Below are 22592 nucleotides of genomic sequence, written 5' to 3' on the forward strand. Positions count from 1 at the left end.
CAAATGAATGCTTTCTTTTATAAGAGTTGCCTTGGTCATGGGGTCTTGTCACAGCAGCAGAACAGCGACTAAGACACCAAAGATTCCAAAACTCTGCTTATGTATCTGACACCTATCACTGCTACTGTGGTGAAAAGAACTATGGGAACCCCATGTGTTTCTGTGTGACATCACTACATGGCTTTAAAGAGGCCATTATTCAAAGGAATGTAAGTAAATTCACATCCCCATGATGAGACGCCCCACCCCCCATGACCAAGGCAACTCTTACAAAACTCAAGAATAGATGACAGAAATGTCAGTGTGACCTCAAGGAAAAATTGATCTCATTAATTATGTATACATTTTAAAATGTGCATTGAAGATCCTTGAGGATTGTGACTTGACACACTACTCTGCTCACTTATGGAGGGAGAGGGCTCTGGAGATCAGCACCAGTATTCACTTTCCAGCGTCTGCACTGTAGGAACTAGACCCGCCTCACTGATTTTTTTCTCCTTGCTTTGACCAGCCCAGCTCTCTACCCAAACTGCCAACTTGCCCTCGATTTCCACAGTGACAATGAAAAGCCGTGTCCTGCACCATGAGCCCCATCAAATGGTGATGCCTATGAAATCTCCACGTCCCAACACCTCCACCATTCATGTGCCGGCCCTTCTGATTTCACACATGGCTTGCTTTTGCTTTTCAGGCCTTCTACAACTATCATGTCCTGGAATTACTTCAGATGCTGGTGACAGGAGGTATCAGCTCTCAGATGGAACAATGTCTGGTTAAGGAGAAGCACTATGGTTTCCATGAAGGCTGTGCCACAGTCCTCTCTGGGAGGGCACGGTGTAAGCTGGGGCTTCTCTCTTTAGACAAAACCATTCTCTCAGACATTAAGGTGAGTCTACTTTATTTCCTACTTCCTTAACTCTCTGAGTCTCAATGGTCTAGGCTGCTTGAATTCATAAATCACTTAGCACAGAAATAATAATTAGTAAACGTTGAATACAATACAGCGTTATAGCTACAGTGTCTATACACAGTACATTTTCATCAGTTGTGTTTATTCTTTGCAACAATCTCAAGAGGTAAAGAAAGAAATTCTCTCCATTCTCCAGCTAAAGCTGCATTTACTGTCAGAGAGGCCCAACACTTTGTCCGAATGTGTCCCCTATAGATCCTGTATTAGAAACTCAGTCCCTAATGCAACAGTGTTGAAGGATGAGCCATTAAAAGACTGATGGGGTGTGATGGGCTAGCTATCACTAGCGGAAGTGGGGGATCTGTAGAAGGATTGGCTTGGCTCCTCCCTTCTCTCCTACATGCGGCCTCTCTTGCCCATTGGCCTTGTCATGAGACGGTGCAGCAGCAAGGTTGGCGTCCTATGGAGACCTCAGCCCCCTTGATCTCAGCCTTCCCAGAAGCCCTAGATCTCCTCTGTGTCTGCTTCCGTCTCTTGTGTTTAATCTGTCCAGGGATGACCTGAGTTAGTAACGAATTTCACTTAACAGATCGAGACACTGAGGCTTACTGAGGCCGCCACAGTTTCAACCATGTCACAGTGGGGGTCCAGCTAAGGAGTGTGGTCCAGGTTCTGATTATTACCTCAACACCCGAAATGCTAAAGACTTCTGGTGAGGCTAGAAGGCTAGCTGTGGTCAGGCAGAACTCGGTGACCGAGTCTAAGAATGTCACTGGTTCATAGAATATGCTGACACTGTCTTGGCCCACGATATAGGCGGCCCATAACAAGATAACACCATGAGCAACTTTGTGGGGTGGCAGCTCTTCATTGAGGAACCAGAGTGCAGCCTGATCACAAACGGTCTGCTTCTCAGTGTTATGCTTTTTGTTTTAGTTTTGAGTGACGCTGCATCCACCTGTCCAGTGTTATTTCAGTGGATATCAGTGGGGCCCCTTCCAAGGAGCATGCTCTTTAGACCTCTGCACTCTCTGCACATGTCCCAACATATACTGCCCAAATGAGCATGGCCTGCCTGTGCCTGCAAATTCCAGGCACAAATACCATCTACATTTATTCTCACCTGCACTTGCCTGGTGAGGGATGGGCCCAGAGGAAGCACAGAGCTGAGCAGTACTTTACCGTGCTGTTCCAGGTGCATCTAACCTAGCTGCCCCTGCCTTTGAACTATGGCCTCGCTGACCAGAGCTTTAGAGCAGGAATACTTAAGACTTCCTGAAGTTTACTCTAAAACTGAGTTTTTGAACCTGTTGCTCGTGATTAATTCTTTTTTTTTTTTTTTTAGATTTATTTATTTATTATGTATATAGTGTATGCATGCTTGCAGGCCAGAAGAGGGCACCAGATCTTATTATAGATGGTTGTGAGCCATCATGTGGTTGCTGGGAATTGAACTCAGGACCTCTGGAAGAACAGTCAGTGCTCTTAACCTCTGAGCCATCTCTCCAGCCCGTGATTAATTCTTAATGGCCAAAGCTAGCAACAGGAAAAGAACATTCAAGAACATGCGCCACACTACACCCACCAGAGGCTTCTGGGAAAGCCAGAGTGATAAAGGGGTGACTGCCCACTTCACACTGCCACCACAGGCAGATGAATGGCTGTTAGGTCTTCTAGATGTCTGCAGCAGAGAGCAGGCGAACCAAACTCAAATAAGTTCTTGAAACCATTCGATTAAGGTGTTCAGCAAACACCTGTTGTTCTGTTCTCTTCCCAGCCAAGAAAAACCTTTGGACAGCTGTTCTGTGGCTCATTAGATAATTATGGGATCCTATGTGTTGGCTTATACCGTGTGATGGATGAAGGCGAACACAACCTAGAAAACAAAAGGGGAGTATGCTGACTGGAAAGGTACTAGCCATCTTGTAAGCATGGGAACCAAGGCTACTTTGTCTCAGTGAAAGCCAAATCCAGAGCTCCAGACCAGCCTTTGCGTACCAGGATGCAGGGGGCTAGATAATGATGTAAGAATATGGAAGACTGGGTCTAAACAACAGGAAGCATGTGATCAGAATCCCGTGAACCTCGTAAGGAGAACAGAGATTCTGTCTCTATTGAAAACTAAAATATAGGCTCTAAATAAGAGTTCTTCTATGACCTATCTCCATCATGAAGCCACTGTCTACATCAGAGAGATGCCCTCGCTTCCTGCTGGATTCACTGGGAAATGTTTAATGAGTGCTACCTTCTGGTCATGGTGGTTTGTATTATTAAATCGTCAGTGTACTGTGTTCAGACTCCAGTTTTATTCAAAGGAGATCATTCTGCTAGCTGTGGGAAAGAGAAAACATCTGGATCAAAGAGGGAAAAGGTAAAAGAAAGGTAGATGCATGCACACAGTCAAGAACAGCAGTTCCAGCCAGGACTGTCTGTCACCAGAACGAAAGTAGGTAGAAGCCAGGGAGAAATGGGTTGGTGGAACCATTCCAGGCAGAGAACAAGTAAAATTACTCAAAAGAGTGGGCTCAAGTGAGGAGAAAGGGGAGGAGAGGAAGACGTAAGAGAAGGAAGAACATTATAGTAACAAGGGAAGGGATAAATGAACAACGTAAGGTAAGGGTGGTTGTCTGTGGGGGTTCTTAGCATGAAGATTTCTTAGTGCAGATACAGGAGATGATGGAGGACGCTGTGCAGAGAGGAGATGATGGAGGAGGACACTGTGCAGAGAGGAGATGGAGGAGGAGGACACTGTGCAGAGAGGAGATGGAGGAGGAGGACACTGTGCAGAGAGGAGATGGAGGAGGACACTGTGCAGAGAGGAGATGATGGAGGAGGAGGACACTGTGCAGAGAGGAGATGATGGAGGAGGAGGACACTGTGCAGAGAGGAGATGGAGGAGGAGGACACTGTGCAGAGAGGAGATGATGGAGGAGGACACTGTGCAGAGAGGAGATGATGGAGGAGGAGGACACTGTGCAGAGAGGAGATGGAGGAGGAGGACACTGTGCAGAGAGGAGATGATGGAGGAGGACACTGTGCAGAGAGGAGATGGAGGAGGAGGACGCTGTGCAGAGAGGAGATGATGGAGGAGGACACTGTGCAGAGAGGAGATGATGGAGGAGGAGGACACTGTGCAGAGAGGAGATGATGGAGGAGGAGGACACTGTGCAGAGAGGAGATGATGGAGGAGGACACTGTGTAGAGAGGAGATGATGGAGGAGGACACTGTGCAGAGAGGAGATGGAGGAGGACACTGTGCAGAGAGGAGATGATGGAGGAGGAGGACACTGTGCAGAGAGGAGATGATGGAGGAGGACACTGTGCAGAGAGGAGATGATGGAGGAGGACACTGTGCAGAGAGGAGATGGAGGAGGACACTGTGCAGAGAGGAGATGGAGGAGGACACTGTACAGAGAGGAGATGATGGAGGAGGACACTGTGCAGAGAGGAGATGATGGAGGAGGACACTGTGCAGAGAGGAGATGGAGGTCGTGTCTGCATACTTAAGAAAGGGGGGATGTAGCTAGAGATTTCCTGCCTGGCCCACAGTCAGGACAAATCTCTCTCACCTGCCAGTCCCACAGCCGCTCAAACCCGACCAAGTAAACACAGAGACTTAAATTGGTTACAAACTGTATGGCCGTGGCAGGCTTCTTGCTAATTGTTCTTACAGCTTAAATTAATCCATTTCTATTAATCTATACCTTGCCACATGGCTCGTGGCTTACCGGCATCTTCACAAGCTGTTTCTCATCGTGGCGGCTGGCAGTGTCTCTCTGACTCAGCCTTCCACTTCCCAGCTTTATTCTCCTCCTTGTCCCGCCTACACTTCCTGCCTAGCCAACGGCCAATCAGTGTTTTATTGATTAATTAGCAACACATTTGCCATACATCCCACAGCACTTCCCCCCTTTTTTTTTTCAAAAAGGAAGGTTTTAACCTTAACAAAGTAAAATTACACATAATTTGGGAATTTGAGCTCTCTTGGCTGAAGCAGGATAGCTGAAGCAGGAAGGGTAAGGCTCTTAGCTCTGACCTCTTGGCTTTCTTCTCTGAATCGGCTCTGTGTTTCTTATTTAATAAGACGGTTGGTTACATCTACAGGGGGACCTTTGTGGGAGCAGTGAAGGGCAGGTGAAAGCCACACAAGGTCAGCCTGCCTACATGTTGGTCATGAGTCCTGGGTACTAATTCGTGCCTGCTGAGGTTGGCTCCGAACTTGACATCTTGTTGAGGTGTCTGGCTCTCCTGAAAGTCTTCTCATGGAGGCCCAGGCTGTGGGTGTTCTTTCAGATTTCTTCTGAAAAGAAATTTGGGTTTTTAAATGCATTTATTCTTGGTCAGGCTGTATTCTGTATAAAATTCGGTGACATACACATCAGGTTAAGACAGATATAAATCTATATGGAAATATCTGGGACACCGGCATGTTGTAGCAAGCAAACCTTATTGTTTGGTTTCTCTGGTCAAAGGAGCGTTCCCCCAGTCAAGTACTGCACTGGCTTTTGTTTGTGTGTTTGCAGTTCCAGGGGTGGAACCCAGGGCATTGCACCTGGGACCGAGTGTTCCCAGTCTTCCCATCTTGTACCCCAGTTTGCCTCAGCACTCACAGTTGTGCTAACGGGAAGTATTATTAGTGCATGTATACTGAAAGCAGACAAACCTGGAGTCAGATAAGCCAGTAGGGATGGACTCTCCCAAGTACAGTCTTGTTTCTCTCTCATTCAAATGATGGGAACAACTGCTCTCAGAGAGCTGAGATCCCATGCCAAAGTGAGCGTGCTGTAGAGAGATGAAGAACGTCAGACTCTAGGACCCCTCCCGTTACAGTGTGCCAATGAAGGAAAGGGGGAACAATGTCATCTTTGGTTGGGGCATGGCTTGTAGCCGCACTGTCCAAGAGCGGTCTCAGAATTTATCTCTGGCTTCCCTTACAGGTTTGTGATCACCAGGCCAGCTAATGAGTTTCACCTGCTGCCCTCAGATCTCGTGTTCTGTGCCATCCCGTTTAGCACCACCTGTTACAAAACGAAAGAGATTCCTTACAAACTGGAAAAGGTTCCCTCAGCCCAGACTCTCGATGACATCACAAATGTCATGGCCATGGCCCCAGAGAGCCCAGAACAGCTCCCCAAAGTCAGCACAGTGGCAGAGAAGACGTCTCAGCACCTCAGCTCCCGAGTCTACCCTTCATAAGCGTTTGCTTCCAGTGGTCAAGAAAAGTAAGAAGGAAGTATGCTGTTTTTGTGCCCATGGCTCAGTGGCTGACACGCTGGCTGGCAAGCCCATGCTGCTGTGGGAGGGACCTTCTTATCCCGCTGGATCCGATGTGATGAATAAAGATGAACGTGATAGATGGTATTAAAGGAAAGTCCATTGCCCTCTTTCCCTTGAACAAGAAATGGGTTCCTTTGAGCTGAATTAAGAAGTCGTCCTCCACATGGACAGATGCTGATGGGAACCGGAACTAATTGGTCTATGAATGAGATCTAGGTACCTGCCTGGGACGGGGCAGATGTTTATTAAAATGAATATTATGAATATTTCGGGATCACACTGAAGCAAGGAGTCAGCAGAATTTGGGCAACCTAGGTAGGAGGGATGAGTTCCTTTCAGAAGGACCACTCCTTGCTCCTGGGCATTACAGCTGTTACAGACTGCTAAGGCTAGGGAGACTGTAAAAAGTCCTCTCCATTTTGTGTTGGCCAACTACTCCTGGGCAAGGAGGCTGCCCTGCAGTGCGGTTCATATACCCAGTGAGACTCCACTGGAGTAAACTGATTATCCCTCTGCTAGTGGGTATAAATTAGAGATAGTCTCTTCGTTAGGGGTGGGAGCCCGTGTCCACTTCCCTCTCTGAGCACTGGGCCCCCACCCAGCTTGAACCTGGGCAGGCCTTCTGTGTGCTGTCACAGTCTGCGAGCCCAGGACGATCAGGCCCGTTGTGTCTGGAAGACACTTGTTTTGTTTAGGCATTTTTTGTCTTACTGGATTTTTTGGTTGTTTGTTTTGATTTTCATTTTTGTGTTTTATTTTATTGAAAGAGAGAGAAATAAAGAAAATAAATTTGGGTAAGGAGGTGGGAGGATTTGAGAGGGGGAAACCATGATCAAAATATATTGTATGAAAAAAATTTAGTAATAATACTAAAAAGTCCTACCCAGAGCCCAGGTGTACTTTCATCTCTGGCCTCTCACGCCCCTTGATGGAAGCTGTTTTTCTGTTCTAATGACATAACTTTTGTTCTTTTTTTCTCTCTGTGGCTGGTGCATCTAAGTTCCTCCTCAGTCTATACTTCCTTCCAGCTGCCCTGGGCTCTGTGACTGTCCTTTCTCTTAGGGATGCTCATGATTCTGCACCTTTTACTCTAAGCAGCTGCAGCTTTCCTGTCCCCCACCACAGATCTCGAGCTGTCTCTCTGTCACGGCTCTTCTCTGTCACTTCGCTCTCCTACCTAAATGGATTTTCTTTCCAGGATGGATAGTTCTTGGTCTGCCCCATAGAATGAGCTCAGCAGCACCCCAGGTGCCTGTGCCTCACTCAACATCCCATAACATCCTAATGAGGTTTCTACTGCTGTGATGAGCAGCAGGACCAGAAGCCACTGGGGGAAGAAAAGATTTATTTCAGCTTATGGACTGTGTTCATTATGAAGGGAAGTCAGGACAGGAATTCAAGGCAGGTGGAACCTAGTGGCAGGAGCTGATGCAGAGGCCATGGAGGAGTGCTGCTTACTGGCTGTCTCCCCAGAGCTCACTCTGATTGCTTTCTTATACCTCTCAGGACCGTCTGGTCAGGAGCGACATTGCTCATAGTGGGCTGGGCTGTCTCACAATCGTTGATCAAGAAAATGCCCCCATAGACTCACCTGCAGACCATCTGATGGAGGCATCTTCTCAGTTGAGGTTCTCTCTTCCCAGATGACTAGCTTGTATCAAATTGACAAAACAAAACAAACCCCCCAGAAAACCTAACCAGGACACAATGCTTCTAGTGAAGACCAGTAGCTTCAAGCAGGCAATGTTTCAACCCCCTAAATTAGAAATCAAGATGACGAAGTTTTAAAACGCCCCCCGCCCCACAGGACCCTTTGTTCCCTCTCTACCGCCCCGCTCCAGGCCCAGACTTTCCACATCCTCATCTAGGGTCTAGCCTGGTGAGTACCCCCCCCCTCCGCTTGTTTTCTGCATCCTGCTGGAGCTAACCCAGGTCCAGCAGTACCCTGGCACAGCCTGGCTTCTTCTAGCCTTCTGCACAGCCTAGCTCCGTCACTTCCTCTCACGAGGTACCCAATATCTAGGCTTCCACCAGGACCTGCAGCCACCCACAGGACCCTTTGTGTCGTCTCCTCCACCCCACTCCATACCCACCACACATCCCATATCCTCCTCCTGAGTCTAGCCCTGGAGCACCCCTGACCTCCTCATCCAAGCATTTTCCAAAATCTACCACATTTAGCCTGAGTCCAGAATCAGTTCTTTATCCTGGTCTGGCCATTCCTGCCTTCCCTTTAGGGGCGCTCTAGGATGGGTGTCTTAGTTAGGGTTTCTATTGCTGTGAAGAGATAACATGACCATGGCAACTCTTTTTTTTTGTTTTTTGTTTGTTTGTTTGTTTTGTTTTGTTTTGTTTTGGAGACAGGATTTCTCTGTGTAGCTTTTGGAGCCTTTCTTGGAACTTGCTCTGTAGCCCAGGCTGGCCTCGAACTCACAGAGATCTGCCTGCCTCTGTCTCTCGAGTGCTGGGATTAAAGGCATCACTGCCCAGCTGGCAACTCTTATAAAAGAAAACGTTTCATTGGGGTGGCTTACTTACAGTTCAGAGGTTTAGTCCATTATCGTCACAGCAGGAAGCAAGGCCGCATGCAGGCAGACATGGTGCCCAAGAAGGAACTGAGAGTCCTTACATCTTGACTCACAGGCAACAGGAAGTGATCTGTCACACCGGGCAGTATCTTGAGCATAGGAGACCTCAAAGCCTGCCCCCATAGTGAGATACATCCTTCAACAAGGCTACACCTACTTCAACAAGCCACACCTCCTAATAGTGCCACTCCCTTTGGGGGGCATTTTCTTTCAAACCACCACAGGGGCCCAGTATCCTCCCTAACATCTGCCATCCCATAGCACTCTCCCATGTCATATCCAAACTCTCCACTCATCTATTCCCACGCTCCTGGCTTAGAACAGGAAACAGAGGGGCTGGAGAGATGGCTCAGTGGTTAAGAGCACTGATTGTTCTTCCAGAGGACCTGGGTTCAGTTCCCAGCACCCACATGGCAGCTGACAACTGTCTGTAACTACAAGATCTTATAGCTTCACACAGACATGCAAGCAGAACACTAATGCACATAAAGATGAAAGGAAGGAAGGAAGGAAGGAAGGAAGGAAGAAAAAGAAAGAAAGAAAGAAAGAAAGAAAGAAAGAAAGAAAGAAAGAAAGAAGAAAGAAAAAGAAAACAGGATGCAGATCCCATATACCACCCTAGTCCCCTCTGCCCACCTGACTTTATTCCACCCAAGCCATTTCCAACCTCTAGACCACCCCCACCCCCACATCCTATCATCTCCCCCATCCAGATCCACTGATTATTAACTCAAAGCTAACAAAGGATGTCCACAGGCTCAGAGTTCACTGCAGAAATAACAATAGGAAAGGTCAAGCCAGTATCCTCTCTAAAACCCAGCAGTTGGGGTTGGGGATTTAGCTCAGTGGTAGAGCACTTGCCTAGCAAGCACAAGGCCCTGGGTTCGGTCCTCAGCTCCAAAAACACAAACAAACAAACAAACCCAGCAGTCATTCCTGCAGAAATGCTTGCTAGTGAGAATTACCTGGATGACCTCCAGGACACAGACATTAAAAGAACAATTATAAAAGACTTCAAGGAATCAAAAGAAGACACAAAGAAACAGCTCAGTGAAATGAGAAGTGCCGAAGGAGAGTAAGTTCCCGAGTGATGGCCAAGAACACACAAACTTAAGACCGAAGAAGATGACAGAGAATCCAGTGCTTGACAACGGAATTCAGCAGAGAAGTGGAAACACTGAAGAGGACTCAGTCTGAAATGAAGAGAGAATTGAAAAACCCAGTAGTCCAAACACAAAGGAAAGCCCTACAAGTAGAATAGATGAAACAGAAGACAGAATACGAGGTCTCAGAGATAAAAGTGGAGATCTAGACCAAATAAACATGGAATATGAAAAAAAACTCACGAGAAAGAAACACACAGGAGATGTGGGACACCGAGAAAGAAAGGAGAGAGAGAGAGAGAGAGAGGGAGAGAGAGAGAGAGAAAGGCCTTCGAATTATGGGTACAATGAGAGAGAAGAATCCCAAGTTAATGGCATTAAGCATATCTTCTACAAGATCATAGGAGGAAATGAGAAAGACATACCCATACAGATACAAGAAGCACACAAAACACCGTATAGAGAATACCAGAAAAGAAAATTCCCATGGCATGTCATAGTTAAGACACAAAGTATACATAACAAAGAAAGAGTAATGACAGCTACAAGAGAGAAAAATACAACATACATAAAAAAAAAAACACATCAGAGTAGCAGCAGATTTTTCAATGGAAACTTTGAAGGCCAGAAGAACCTGGAACAATACATCCCATGTTCTAAAAGACTTTGAAAGCTAACACAGAATAATATACCCAGCAAAACTATCTGACATGTTTGAAGGAGAAAGAAAAACTTTCTATGATATAAACAGCCTAAAAAATTACATCCAACAAATCAAACCTAAGGAAAACATAGAAAGAATTATATCTGGATGAAGAGAGGAATGAGCATAGCAGAGAACATGGGAAGAAATATGAAATTTAATTATTAAAACACAAAGGACCACTGAGAACACACCACCACCAAAAATCAGCAGCATGAAGACCACAACTAACACATTTCAGTAATAACTTTAAATATCAGTGGACTCAATTCTCCAGTCAAAAGACACAGACTGGCTGAATGGATCAAGAAACAAAACCCACCTGTCTGATCCTTACAAGAAGCACATCTTAGTTTTAAAGCCCAGGACTACAATAGAGTGAATGGATAGACAAAAGCACTCCAATCAAATGGGTCCAAGAAGTAAGCAGATGTCTCTATCCTAATATCTGACAAAACAGACTTCAAAATAAAACCAATAAGAAGAGAGAAAGAGGGACACCATTCTACTCAAGAGAACAGCTAGCCAAGACGACTATCTTTTTAAAATTGTTACACTTTTAAGAAGTTTTCATTTTAGATGTACTTATTTTATTTTTATGTATGTAAGTGTTTTACCTGCATGTATGTATGTGTGCCATGCATGTGCCTAGTGTCCTGTAAGGTCAGAAGAGGTCTATAGATCCCCTGGAACTGGAGTTACAGAGGCTTGTGCTCCACCATGTAGGTGCAGGGAACTGAACCCAGGCCCTTTGTAAGAGCAATAAGTGCTCTTAACTGCTAAGCCACCTCTCCAGCCCCAACATTGCAATCTTAAATAAATATGCACCAAACTTGGGGGCACCCAATTTCATCATAAATCTACTACTGAAACTAAAGACACAGATTAACACCAATCCACTAATAGTAGGTGACTTAAATACCCAACTTTCTTCAACAGGCAAGTCACCTAGACAACAAATAAACACAGAAACACCAGAATTAACTGACACCATATGTCAAATGTACCTTAGAGATAGCTCCAGAACATTCTATCCAAATGCCAAAGAATACACATTCTACTCAGCAGCACATGGGGGCTTTTCTAAAGTCGACCACATCCTGAGACATAAAACAAATCTTTACAAATTCAAAAAGATCGAAATACCTCCTATCCAATCTGATCACAATGCAATAAAACTTAAAATTTACAACAAACTTCTAGTAAATACACATACTCCTGGAGATGAAACAACTCATTACTAAATGTTGAATGGATCAGAGAAGAAATGAAGAAAGAAATGAAAAAAAATTTCCTGGAGTTAAATGAAAATGAAAACATGAAACTTTTGGGACATATTGAAAGCAGTCCTATGAGGAAAATTTATAGCTCTATGTACTTACATTAAAAAATCAGAGCATGAATAAATGGCTTAATAATGCAACTAAAAAGTTGGAAAAAAAGAACAAACCAAATCCAAACCCAGTCAATGCTGAGAAATAATAAAAATCAGAGCAGAAATCAATGAAATGGAAACAAACAAAAAACAATGCAAAGACTCAACTAGTCTAAGAGCGGACTTAGAAGCTCTTTGAGAAGCTGATTTTTGCGTTCTTTGAGAAGATACACAAGATTGACAGATTCTTGGCCCAACTAGCCAAAAGGAAGAAAAAGATAGCCCAAATAAACAGAATCAGAAACAGAGAACAGACACCAAAGAAACTCAGAATATTATATGGGAATATTTTTAAAACCTGTATTCCATGAAGCTGGAAAGTCTAAAAGAAATGGATGGTTTTCTAGTTTCAGTTAAACCACCAAAATTAATCCAAGGAGAGACCAACAACCTAAACAGACCCCTAACAAATGAGGAGATTGAAACAATAATAAAAAGCCTTCAGCTAAAAAAAAAAAAAAAAAAATGTTCAGGGACAGATGGAGTCACAGCAGAATTCTACCAAACATTCCAAGAAGATCTACAGCCAAAAGGAAGCAGAAGGAGCACTCCCAGGACCGTTCTAATACCCAAACCACGTAAAGACACAATAAAAAAAAAAAAAAAGGAAAACAATAGGCCAATATCCTGAAAGAACATAAACTCAAAAATAGTCAATAAAATACTTGCAAACAGAATACAAACAAACATACACCATGACCAAGTTGCAGGGATGGTTTAACTAATCCATGTATATAGATCAATAAATGTAATAAACCACATAAGTGGCTTTACAGACAAAATTGACATGATCATCTTAATAGAAAAAGCCTTTGACAGAATCAGCTCTTCAAAAGCAAATGGGTATTGGGACTCAGGATGAGAGGGATGCAGAAAACGACCTTTTTTTTTTTTGCCTGTTTAATTTTCATTTGCTTGACAGAATTGTCTATTATGGCCAGGTGGAGTAGTGCATGCCTCTAATCCCAGCACTCAGGAGGCAGAGGCAAGCGGATCTCTGTGAGTTCAAGGCTAGCCTGGTCTACATAGTGGATTCCAGGACAGCCAGAGCTATATTGAGAGACTGTATCTCAAAAAATATTTTATTATAAGTACATTTTCAAATTCCTTAGAACAACCTGTCCGCCAGGAATACAACAGCTTTCTGTAGAGAATGATGGCATTTCTTTGTGCCTTACAACATTTTAATTAGTTTGATTATGGAACAAAACATGCATAACACTACTGAAGGAGTCTCCTGCACAATTGCTTTTTGCAAAGGATCATTTACATTTTCATAATTATCTCAATGCTTTTTTGTCCAGGGAATTCTCCACTCTAGCCAGTGACGCTTAGCAGCATTCCAATTCTCGGCACATTTCGCTAGCGACTCCCCGGTCAGGTTGCACGCTGGCTGTTTAGAAGGACGAATTTGCAGCTTCAATCTGTCAGACTTGAGTTACTTCCTGAAGATTAACGGTCCTTTAATGTAGTATTCTGTTCTGAAAGGACAGCTAAGCTATGCTATGCTATTTTTTTAATGGAATATAAAATTATTTATTTAAAATGAATATAAGATGAATCAAAGAACATTAAGTACAAAAGGTGTACAAAAATGAATAATTTTTAAAAACAAAATTGGAAAATAAAATTTATCTCCATTAGAATGACGATTGGAACATAAGAAAATTAGATTATGCACTTGACTTGAGTACCTGAGGAAATTATAACAAATTAAGTTGATGTAATGAGTACAGGAACTAAGAACAAGTTAATGGCTCAGACAAAAGGAATAGCAGTGTGAGCTGGTTGTGTTTAAGGAAATGCCTGACAACTGAGAAAAAACAAACAAACAAACCCACCACCAACAATTTAAGTATGGTGGATTGAATGAGAATGGTCCCCATAGGACCATATATTGGAATGCTTGGTACTATTTGAAAGGATTAGGAGGTGTGGCTTTGTTGGAGGAAGTGTGTCACTGGAGGTGGGCTTTGAGGTTTCAATAGCCCATGCCAGGCCTAGGCTCCCTCTGTCTCTCTGTCTCTGTCCCTGTCTCTGTCTCTGTCCCTGTCTCTGTCTCTCTGTCTCTGTCTCTCTCTCCTCATCTCTCCATCAGGATGTAGCTCTCAGTTACTGCTCCAGCACCTGCCCGCACGCCACCACGCTCTCTGCCATGATGATAACAGACTAGCCCTCTGGAACTGTAAATTAAGTGTGCTGGCTAATTCTGTGTCAACTTGACACAGGCTAGAGTCATCTGAGAGGAGTCAATTGAGAAAACGCCTCCATAAGACTGGGGTGTAGACAAGCAAGTCTGTAGAGCATTTTCTTAATTAGTGACTGATGTGGGAGGGCCCCGCCCATTGTGGGTGATGCCATCCCTGGACTGGTGGTCTTAGGTTCCATAAGAAAGCAGGCTGAGCAAGCCATGAGGAACAAGCCAGTAAGCAGCACCCCTCCACGGCCTCTGCATCAGCTCCTGCCTCCAGGTTCCTGCCCTGCTTGAGTTCCTGCCCTGACTTCCTTTGATGCTGTGGCAGCATAAGCTGAATAAACCTTTTCCTCCTCAAGTTGCTCTGGTCAGGGTGTTTCATCATAGCAATAGTAACCCAAACTAAGACAGTAAGCCCCAATGAAATGCTTCCTTGTGTAAGTTGCCTTGGTCATGGTGTCTCTTCACAGCAACGGAACAGTGACTAAATCAGATGTTGGTACCAGCAACTAGGGGATTGCCATGACAGGCCTGACCATGTTGTTTGTTGGAGGAACATGGAAGACTCTGGAACTTTGGGCTAGGAAAACAGTTGAACACTTTAGGTGTGGTTTAATGGGCCATCCCTGTAGACGCATAGAAGACAGTGCTGAGGCCAGTTTGAACTTTGGGGGCTCAACTCCAGAAGTTTCAGAGGGGAAGAATGTTAGTAAGTGGCCTAGAGACCTTCCTTGTGATGTTTTGATAAAGAATGTGGCTGCTTTTTGCCTTCGGCGTGGTGTCCAGAGGACTCTCTTCCTTGCTTGGGTGATATCATTGTCCATCATTGGTGATTGTGATGTGGAAATGACCTGCGGTTTGCTTCAGTGGCAGAACTACCTCTTCCCCAAGCTCTGCCTGGGCACCAGTGTCACAGCAACCAGGTCACCAGACAAGTACCAAGAAAAAACACAGTACAGCAGTGGAGATGTGACCACAAACGTGATAAAATACAAGAAAAGCTGGCTGAGAAACACAGGCAACTGAGAAAAAGAACGCATCGCTATAGGACAGTCTCCAGTTGCCAGACAGAGAGACAGCAGAACCCCGACGGTCGTGGATTCTGTAGCTCCACGCTCCACCAGCCGTGAGAAAGGTTTACAGCTCACTTTTGGCTTATTTGGTCTTTTGTGCCTTTTTGTTTTGTTTAGAGACAGGGTCTCACAATCTGCTCTCCAACTTACTATGTAGTTGAGGCTGATCTTTTTGTGATCTTGCCTCTGCCTCACATGTTGGGACCACAGACATCTGCTAATGTGTTTGGCCTTGACAGTGTTTTGACATGTGCAACTGAAAACACAGTTTATGAAGTCTGAGGCGTTTTACAGTGTGATGCAAACATCTAGCATTTCCATCGGCCTTGAGTGTAGAAAAGGATGGCAGCTTGATGAATACCATTTTGGACCCGATGTCCAAAGGACCGTAACTAGCAAAAGGAAAAGCAGCTCACTAAACTTGGGAGAAAACATTATACAAATATATAATGAAAGACGAACATTAGCAATGTGCTTTCCCACCTTGCTTAAAAGTTTCACAAGAAATGTGTTAAAGACGTTGAAGCTGAAATCGTGTCTGATGCGGCCTGTTCCCATTACAGCTGCATCAGCATTCACAAGAGACCATCAGACATGCCGATCATAACTAGCGGTCAAACCATTCAAAAACAGGCTGGAGAGATGGCTCAGCACTTTAGAGTGCTCACTGTTCTTGCAGGGGACTGGAGTTCCGTTCCCAGCACCCACACTGGGTGGCTCATGGTGCCTATAACTCCAGCCCCAGGGGATCCAGTGACTTCTTCTAGCCTCTGCAGGCACCGCACTCCTGTGCACAACCCCCCATACACATGATTAAAAATTAGTCTTAAATAAAAACACCCCAAACCACATTGTTTTGCTTTAATAAATGTTTATTTAGCACTGGCTGAGCACAAAGCAGTGCATTTGGCGCCACAAAGATGCAGAAGAATGTGTCATTCTTGCCATTAATATCACGATAACAGAAAAAAAAATAACCATCACACACAGGCAGAAGCGATTAATGCCACAAGATGAATATTTGAGAACGCCGAAGAAGATACCAGCTCTGGATGAGAATGGGATCAGAGGTAGTGCTTCCACAGTGGGGCATTTTAAATGACAGATCAAATCCAGGTCAGGAGAAACGAAGAGGAAGAGGGAGGGAGGGCCGCCCCTGGGCGACCGACCGACCGCAAGCAGGCTGTGAAGGAGGTGGGAAAACGCCGCTGCAGGGTGCTGGGATCAGATGAAGAGGTTGTACCGGGCAGAGATGGCCCAGGCACAGTCGACTGGACAGGATGGTGGTTTGATCCAACTCCTGCTTTATCGAGTTTAATCTGGAGGCAGTGGACCAGTCACAGAAGGAGGCAAGCTTCTAGACCAGCCCAGTGGTCATAACAGGGAGAATGAGGCAGGCAGAATGGAAGAGGGAGACAGAACTGAGACTTAGCAATGATTAAATATGTACTTTTAAAATGGGAATGTATAAGGCAGAGAGACTCAAAAGCCACAAATGAATGAGCAATCACTGAAATGTCCCCAGGTCACCACAGAAGAGTGGCCTGAAGTACAACCCCACCATGATCCTCCTTAAATATGAATACTCAGGGAAAATCCCCAAGAGGGAATTATATGGACAACACACAAGGGCTGTTTTCACAAATATCACCCTCGCTCCTAGGAAACTGTGGACAGCCATTCGCTAAGATTCGCTCTGATGGAGTGGTAAAAGGTTTTGCTATTATTCCTTTTCCAGGGTTTTCTGTAAGATTACAGTGGGGATTTCAGAGAAGCTACTGACGGACTCCACCTTATCACATCTAAGCATGGGAGACCTGACCCCACCTTATCATATCTAAGCATGGAAGACCTGACCCCACCTTATCATATCTAAGCATGGGAGACCTGACACCACCTTACCACATCTAAGCATGGGAGACCTGACCCCCCCTTATCACATCTAAGCATGGGAGACCTGTCGGAGCATCCCATCTCTTTCCTTCCACAGATGACAGGCCATGGGACTGGCCCGTACCTTCACGGGAGGCAGTTCAGAGGACCCACAGCAGGAACAGATGTTCTTCCTTCCTCGGCTACATCTCTGGGTACCTAGAGATGCCAAGGTACCATCTGGAGACATGCCAGTACAGACAGGCAGACAGACAGACAGCAGGAACTAGTAAGGTGGGTGGACAGGTAGAGCTACCAGAGTAGCTGACAATAATAAGTCTATACTTCAGGTTTTTTTTCCAGGTGGGGAAAGGAAGCCAGTAGCTTTGGAAAATGCATTTTGTGGGCCCATCAAAGCCCTGAACGTCGGGAAGAAAAATTACTTTGGCTTTCTAGAAACATTAAAGTGCATGCTATGAAAAAGAAAAGACAGCATTATGACACAGTCCACTAAAAAAGCTTTATAGAAGTCTCACAACAGGAAGCATGGCGTTTGTTTTCGGCACGTACAGACACACGGGAGGCAGGTTTCAGGAAATTGAGAATCGGTCCCTCAATTATTTGGGAGTTTCCTTGTGTTCTTGTTGTTTGCTTGTTTGTGGTAGCAAGAACCAAACTGTCCAAGCTAGGAAGACATTCTACCTCTGAGTCAAACCAGCCCACCAACCTTGGCCTCCATTAGAGGCAAAATGTCCATAGAAAACCCGCTCTGGGAAGTTCAAGGAGATTTCTACACATGTTCCAAATGTATCAATTTCATAGAAAATGGAGGGCATAACATTTCAAATATGTAAGTAAAAAATATATAGGCAGCTTTCTGATGTCTAAGCAAATCAGCTTGGACACAGCATCTGGAAGTACATCCCTTTTGTGAGGGAGGATCCCTTTAATAGAGAATGTTTTCATCTTCCTCTCAGGGCCACTGGCTCCTCCAGCAACATTGAGTTCCAGTGAGTGAATGCCGTTAGATTTTCCAAAATATCTTCTTTTTATAGAGAATGTAAGCGATGAGCACCCAGAGAGCAGTGGCCACTATGTTCTGAATTAGATGTTCTTTGTGTGACTGGTCATCCTGCAGCTTCCACCGGAAAGGGAAGTAGTTCTCAAACACCTCGTGACCAACATACACCAGAATAGAATTCATCCCTTAGAGAGATCACAACATGGTTTTTCCAGATCAATCAATCATACAATTCTTGAGATGAATTCAATAAAAAACATAAAGCATGCGCTGGCATTATCACTTACTGCCCCAAATAAGTGATGCACAGCTTAGACAGTTAAGTGCGACGTGCATTTCTAAACTCTTAGGAATTAGGAGCACCAAGCCGGCTCAGCAGGTAAAGGCATTTGCCAAGCCTGATGACTTCCGTTCTATCCTAGGAACCTTCATGGTGGAGAGAACCAACACCTGCAAGTTGTACTCTGGCACATGTGCACCTGTATACACACATACACACACACACACACACACACACACACACACACACACACACACACGGATAAAAAGGACAATCCTATCTCTTATTAAAATCAGTATGTCCTGGGTCGTATCCAGTACTGTGCCATTTTATACTGCCTGAAAATAAGCGGAGTTTATTTGAAGCCGAATGTGTAAAGATGGGTGGAGTGCTTTGGAACAGGCCAGTGACCTCCTGTGAGCTGGGGCAGCACAGCCCCTGCTGGATTCTTCTTAGCTTGCTTTCTGGAAATGTGTCCCCAGGACAGAGCCTTCAGCTCTGAGGCTGCTCAGTGCCTCTTTGAGCCAGTCTGCCTGGTCTCTACCGCCTGCTATGAATGGGTCCCAGCCGACTCACCGGGATAGAAGAAGGGGGTTCCCGTCCACAGCCCCTTCACATCCACAACTGGGTAGAGGATGAGCAGGATGAAGAAGGCAAAGCAGCTCAGCGTGGTGACATAGGAAATGGACCTAGAGGGAGATGAGTGAGGGAAGGTCACCGCACCCCAGGAACACCTGCTTTCAACGTGACAAATACCCGTAACGTGATACCCTCCGCCCTGCTTACCAGAGATTTTTGTTTATTGGAATAAAGCCTTCATTTGCAGACATTTTTGTCAAGGCAACAGAAATAAGCCCCTGTGAAGAAAAGAGGATGTTAAAGGTGTGTACTACAACCTCGAAACAGTCCACTGAAGACTAAAAAAAGGATTAGTCACTTAACTGCTAGTGAGGACGGAAAATCACACCTTTTATTTTGCTCTTTTAACTGGAAACCTACTCTAAAATGTGTAACTAAACTATCATGCAAAACCATTTCTGGTGTTCTGAGTCAGAGAAGGTAAGTGAGGAATCATACCGACTCTAAGAGAATGTGACTCCGCAAGGCTGGGGAAAGGAACAGCCTGTCGGTGTACATCGTGTTCTTAACTGGGATGCTCCTGCTCTGAAAAACCATCGCATGCGTACCTGCCTGTTTCCACTTTTATTCTCTCTCTCTCTCTCTGGTTTTTCAAGACAGGGTTTCTCTCTGTAGCCCTGGCTGTCCTGGATCTGGCTCTGTAGACCAGGCTGGCCTTGAACTCACAGAGATCCACCTGTCTCTGCCTCCTAAGTGCTGGGATTAAAGGTGGGCACCACCACCGCCCAGCTAAATATCCATTTCTTTCTTTTCTTTTTTTTTTTTTTTTTTTTTTTACTTTTTATTTTATGTGCATTGGTGGTTTGCCTGCATGTATGTCTGTACAAGGGTGTTGGACCTCTGGAACTAGAATTACAGATAGTTGTGAGCCGCCATGTGGGTGCTGGGAATTGAACTCAGGTCCTCTGGAAGGGCAGCAAGTGCTCTTAACCACTGAACCATCTCTCCAGCCCTTTATTTTCTCTCTTGTTTTTGAGACAGGGTCTCACGTATCCCAGACTGGCCTCAAACTCACTATGTAGTCAAGGGTGATCTTGGGTCCTCTGCTTCCTCATGCTCAATTACAGACATGTGCCACCACACCTGGTCTTAGGGGGTGCTGGGGATGGGACCCAGGGCGTCATGCATGCTAAGCCTACCTTCTGCTGAGCTACAGCCCCACCCCTTGCCTGGTCTTCCTTCTGATAAGGCTCCCCATGCAGAGCACCCCTTACATGTTTCCTCCAGCAGCCTTCACTGGAGCATTGATGGCAAGCGCTCTTAGTTATTTATATAACACAGTTTTCTAAGAGAAGAAGCCTGAGCATTTAGATGTGAAGATGTCTTCCTCCTTGTGATTAGGAGCATACCTTAGCGGTAGAGTGTGTACTGGGCATGCACCAGGCCCTGGGTTCCACGCTCAGGAAAAAAATAGGAATGATTTTTTAAAGATGTTATTCTGTGAATGCTGTTATTCAAGTGAAATGCTCTCCATCATGCTGAGCCAGCGGCTGCTCAGCATTTCATTTCTTCTTAAGTAAGTGTCAGTCTTAAGAACACAATTGGCCCAGCACTCGGGAGGCAGAGCCAGGCGGATCTCTGTGAGTTCGAGGCCAGCCTGGTCTACAAAGCGAGATCCAGGCCAGGCACCAAAGCTACACAGAGAAACCCTGTCTCAGAAAACAAACAAACAAGAACTCAGCTGGAGCGGGAAGACGGGTTACTTACAAGGATGCAGCACCAGGCGGCGAGTCTCATCAGGACGGCCTTCGTCTGATCCTTGTAATACAGCAGTATTTTTCCTGCCTGGAGAAGACAACATCATGACCAAGAGAATCACCTAAGATGAAGTCTTGATTCTTCTTCATCCATCAACTTAACTATCCAGCACACGGAGTTATTTGCTAGGTACAGGTTCTAGACACTGGGGGCATACAGAGGAATACAATGACCGCTATACCCTGTGGAGGCTGGGGAGGAGCGTGGGACCAACGAGAGAGGCGGACGTCATATGGGGAGTGTCGAGGCTACATGTCGGAGAGGGTCAGAGCAGGCAGGACGTGCAGATGAAGGGGACAGCACACACAGAACCGTATGTCACAGCAGCTCTGCGTGCCGGGAGGTTGAGAGCGCAGTAACAGGAGCAAGCAGGTGGCCCAGCAGCGCTCACTCAGATCAGGCCTTTCTCCTAGAGGTGATGGGGAGCCCAGCAAAGTCACCCCTTGTCTTAGTTTTTATTGTCAATTTGACCCAACCTAAAACCACCTGGGAAAAGGGAACCTCAATTGACAAACTGGCCTGCAGACGGTCTGTGGGGGATTGTCTGCTTCGCTAACTGACACAGAAGAGCTTAGCCCACTGTGGGTGGCACCACCCCTAGGCAGGTGGACCTGGATGTCTAAGATAGCAGGCTGAGCATAAGCCTGAAGGCGACGCAGCGGGCAGCATCTCTCCATGGCTTTTGCTTTAAGTCCCTGCCTGAGTTCCTACCCTGACTTCCCTGTGGACTGTGACCTGTACGTGAAACAAACCCTTTCCTCCCTCCATGGCTTTTTGACAGTGTTTGAGCACATTAATAGAAAGGAAACTAAAACTAATGCCCACCAAAGTGACAGGAGACCAGCTCAAACTGGTTACGCTGTCTGGTCTGGTGGCACTACCCAAGATGCATAGGAGCAAAAGGGAACTGGATGCAGGGAAAACTGAAAACCTCCGACGGGACACTGCATGAAATCTCTCTGAAACCAGAGTCAAACTTGGAAAGGATCAAAGGATATATATACTGTTAATAATTTATAATAATAGCTAAAATGTGCAAGTGTTGCCTGTGTGCCAGTTCTTGGGGTGTTCCTCATAACACCCCTACGATGTTGGCACTAGTGACATACCAAGATGTCACCCAGCCAGTAAGTGAGAGAACCAGGGTCAAACCCAGGCAGTGTAGCTCTGGGCCTGTAATTTCCACACTACACCCACTGCTCTAGCAGACTTCAGCTTGCCTAGGCCTGTGCAGAGAGGAGGTGAATGTATGTAAAAACAGAGACTCAAGTGCCAGAGAGAGAGAGTTTCAACCCATTAATATAAAATGACTTAATCCCCAAACTGTTTACACTTTAGATCTGTACCATTTAATAAGACTACCACTAGCTATGTGTGATCATTTAAAAAAATAGTTTTCTTTTTGGTTTTTAGAGACAGCGTTTCTCTGTGTAGCCCTGATGTCCTGGAACTCGCTCTGTAGACCAGGCTGGCCTCAAACTCCCAAGTGCTGGGATTAAAGACTTGTGCCACCATCACTTGACAATTTAAATTTTAAATCAAGTAAAATTAAAACCTGAGGTTCCTAGTCATACTACAGCCACATTCTGTACTCCACAGACCCTTCCGGTGGCTGCCCTGATGGTCAGGGAAACTCGTCATCATACTACATTCTCTGGGACGGCTGTACAAGCCTTCTCCTCGCCAGTTTGTTGGCCTCAAGGAATATATTCAAATGCCAGCAAAGAGAACTTTGGGTA

The 22592-nt window shown here is 45.4% G+C and overlaps 2 protein-coding genes across 9 annotated transcripts in view; one reads left to right on the forward strand and one right to left on the reverse strand.

Annotated features, from left to right (window-relative positions):
- The window catches only part of Kcnu1 (potassium calcium-activated channel subfamily U member 1), an 88041-nt gene extending 81777 nt beyond the window's left edge, over positions 1–6264 (forward strand). For all 8 annotated transcript variants that reach the window (XM_059244405.1, XM_059244400.1, XM_059244404.1 and 5 more), the window contains 3 exons: positions 692–886; positions 2688–2798; positions 5846–6264. In XM_059244405.1, the coding sequence (XP_059100388.1) occupies positions 692–886; positions 2688–2798; positions 5846–6106 (567 nt within the window). In that variant the 3' untranslated portion in view covers positions 6107–6264. The remainder of the gene's footprint in view (positions 1–691; positions 887–2687; positions 2799–5845) is intronic.
- Positions 6265–17656: 11392 nt separating this feature from the next.
- Hgsnat (heparan-alpha-glucosaminide N-acetyltransferase) overlaps positions 17657–22592 on the reverse strand; it is a 34381-nt gene continuing 29445 nt past the window's right edge. Inside the window, exons 15-18 of the mRNA XM_059244498.1 lie at positions 20803–20880; positions 19243–19313; positions 19033–19145; positions 17657–18361 (exon numbers count right to left, since the gene is read on the reverse strand). Of these exons, the coding sequence (XP_059100481.1) occupies positions 18180–18361; positions 19033–19145; positions 19243–19313; positions 20803–20880 (444 nt within the window). The 3' untranslated portion in view covers positions 17657–18179. The remainder of the gene's footprint in view (positions 18362–19032; positions 19146–19242; positions 19314–20802; positions 20881–22592) is intronic.

The sequence above is a fragment of the Peromyscus eremicus genome, chromosome 17 (genome assembly GCF_949786415.1).
Source record: "Peromyscus eremicus chromosome 17, PerEre_H2_v1, whole genome shotgun sequence".
Taxonomy (NCBI): Eukaryota; Metazoa; Chordata; class Mammalia; order Rodentia; family Cricetidae; genus Peromyscus; species Peromyscus eremicus.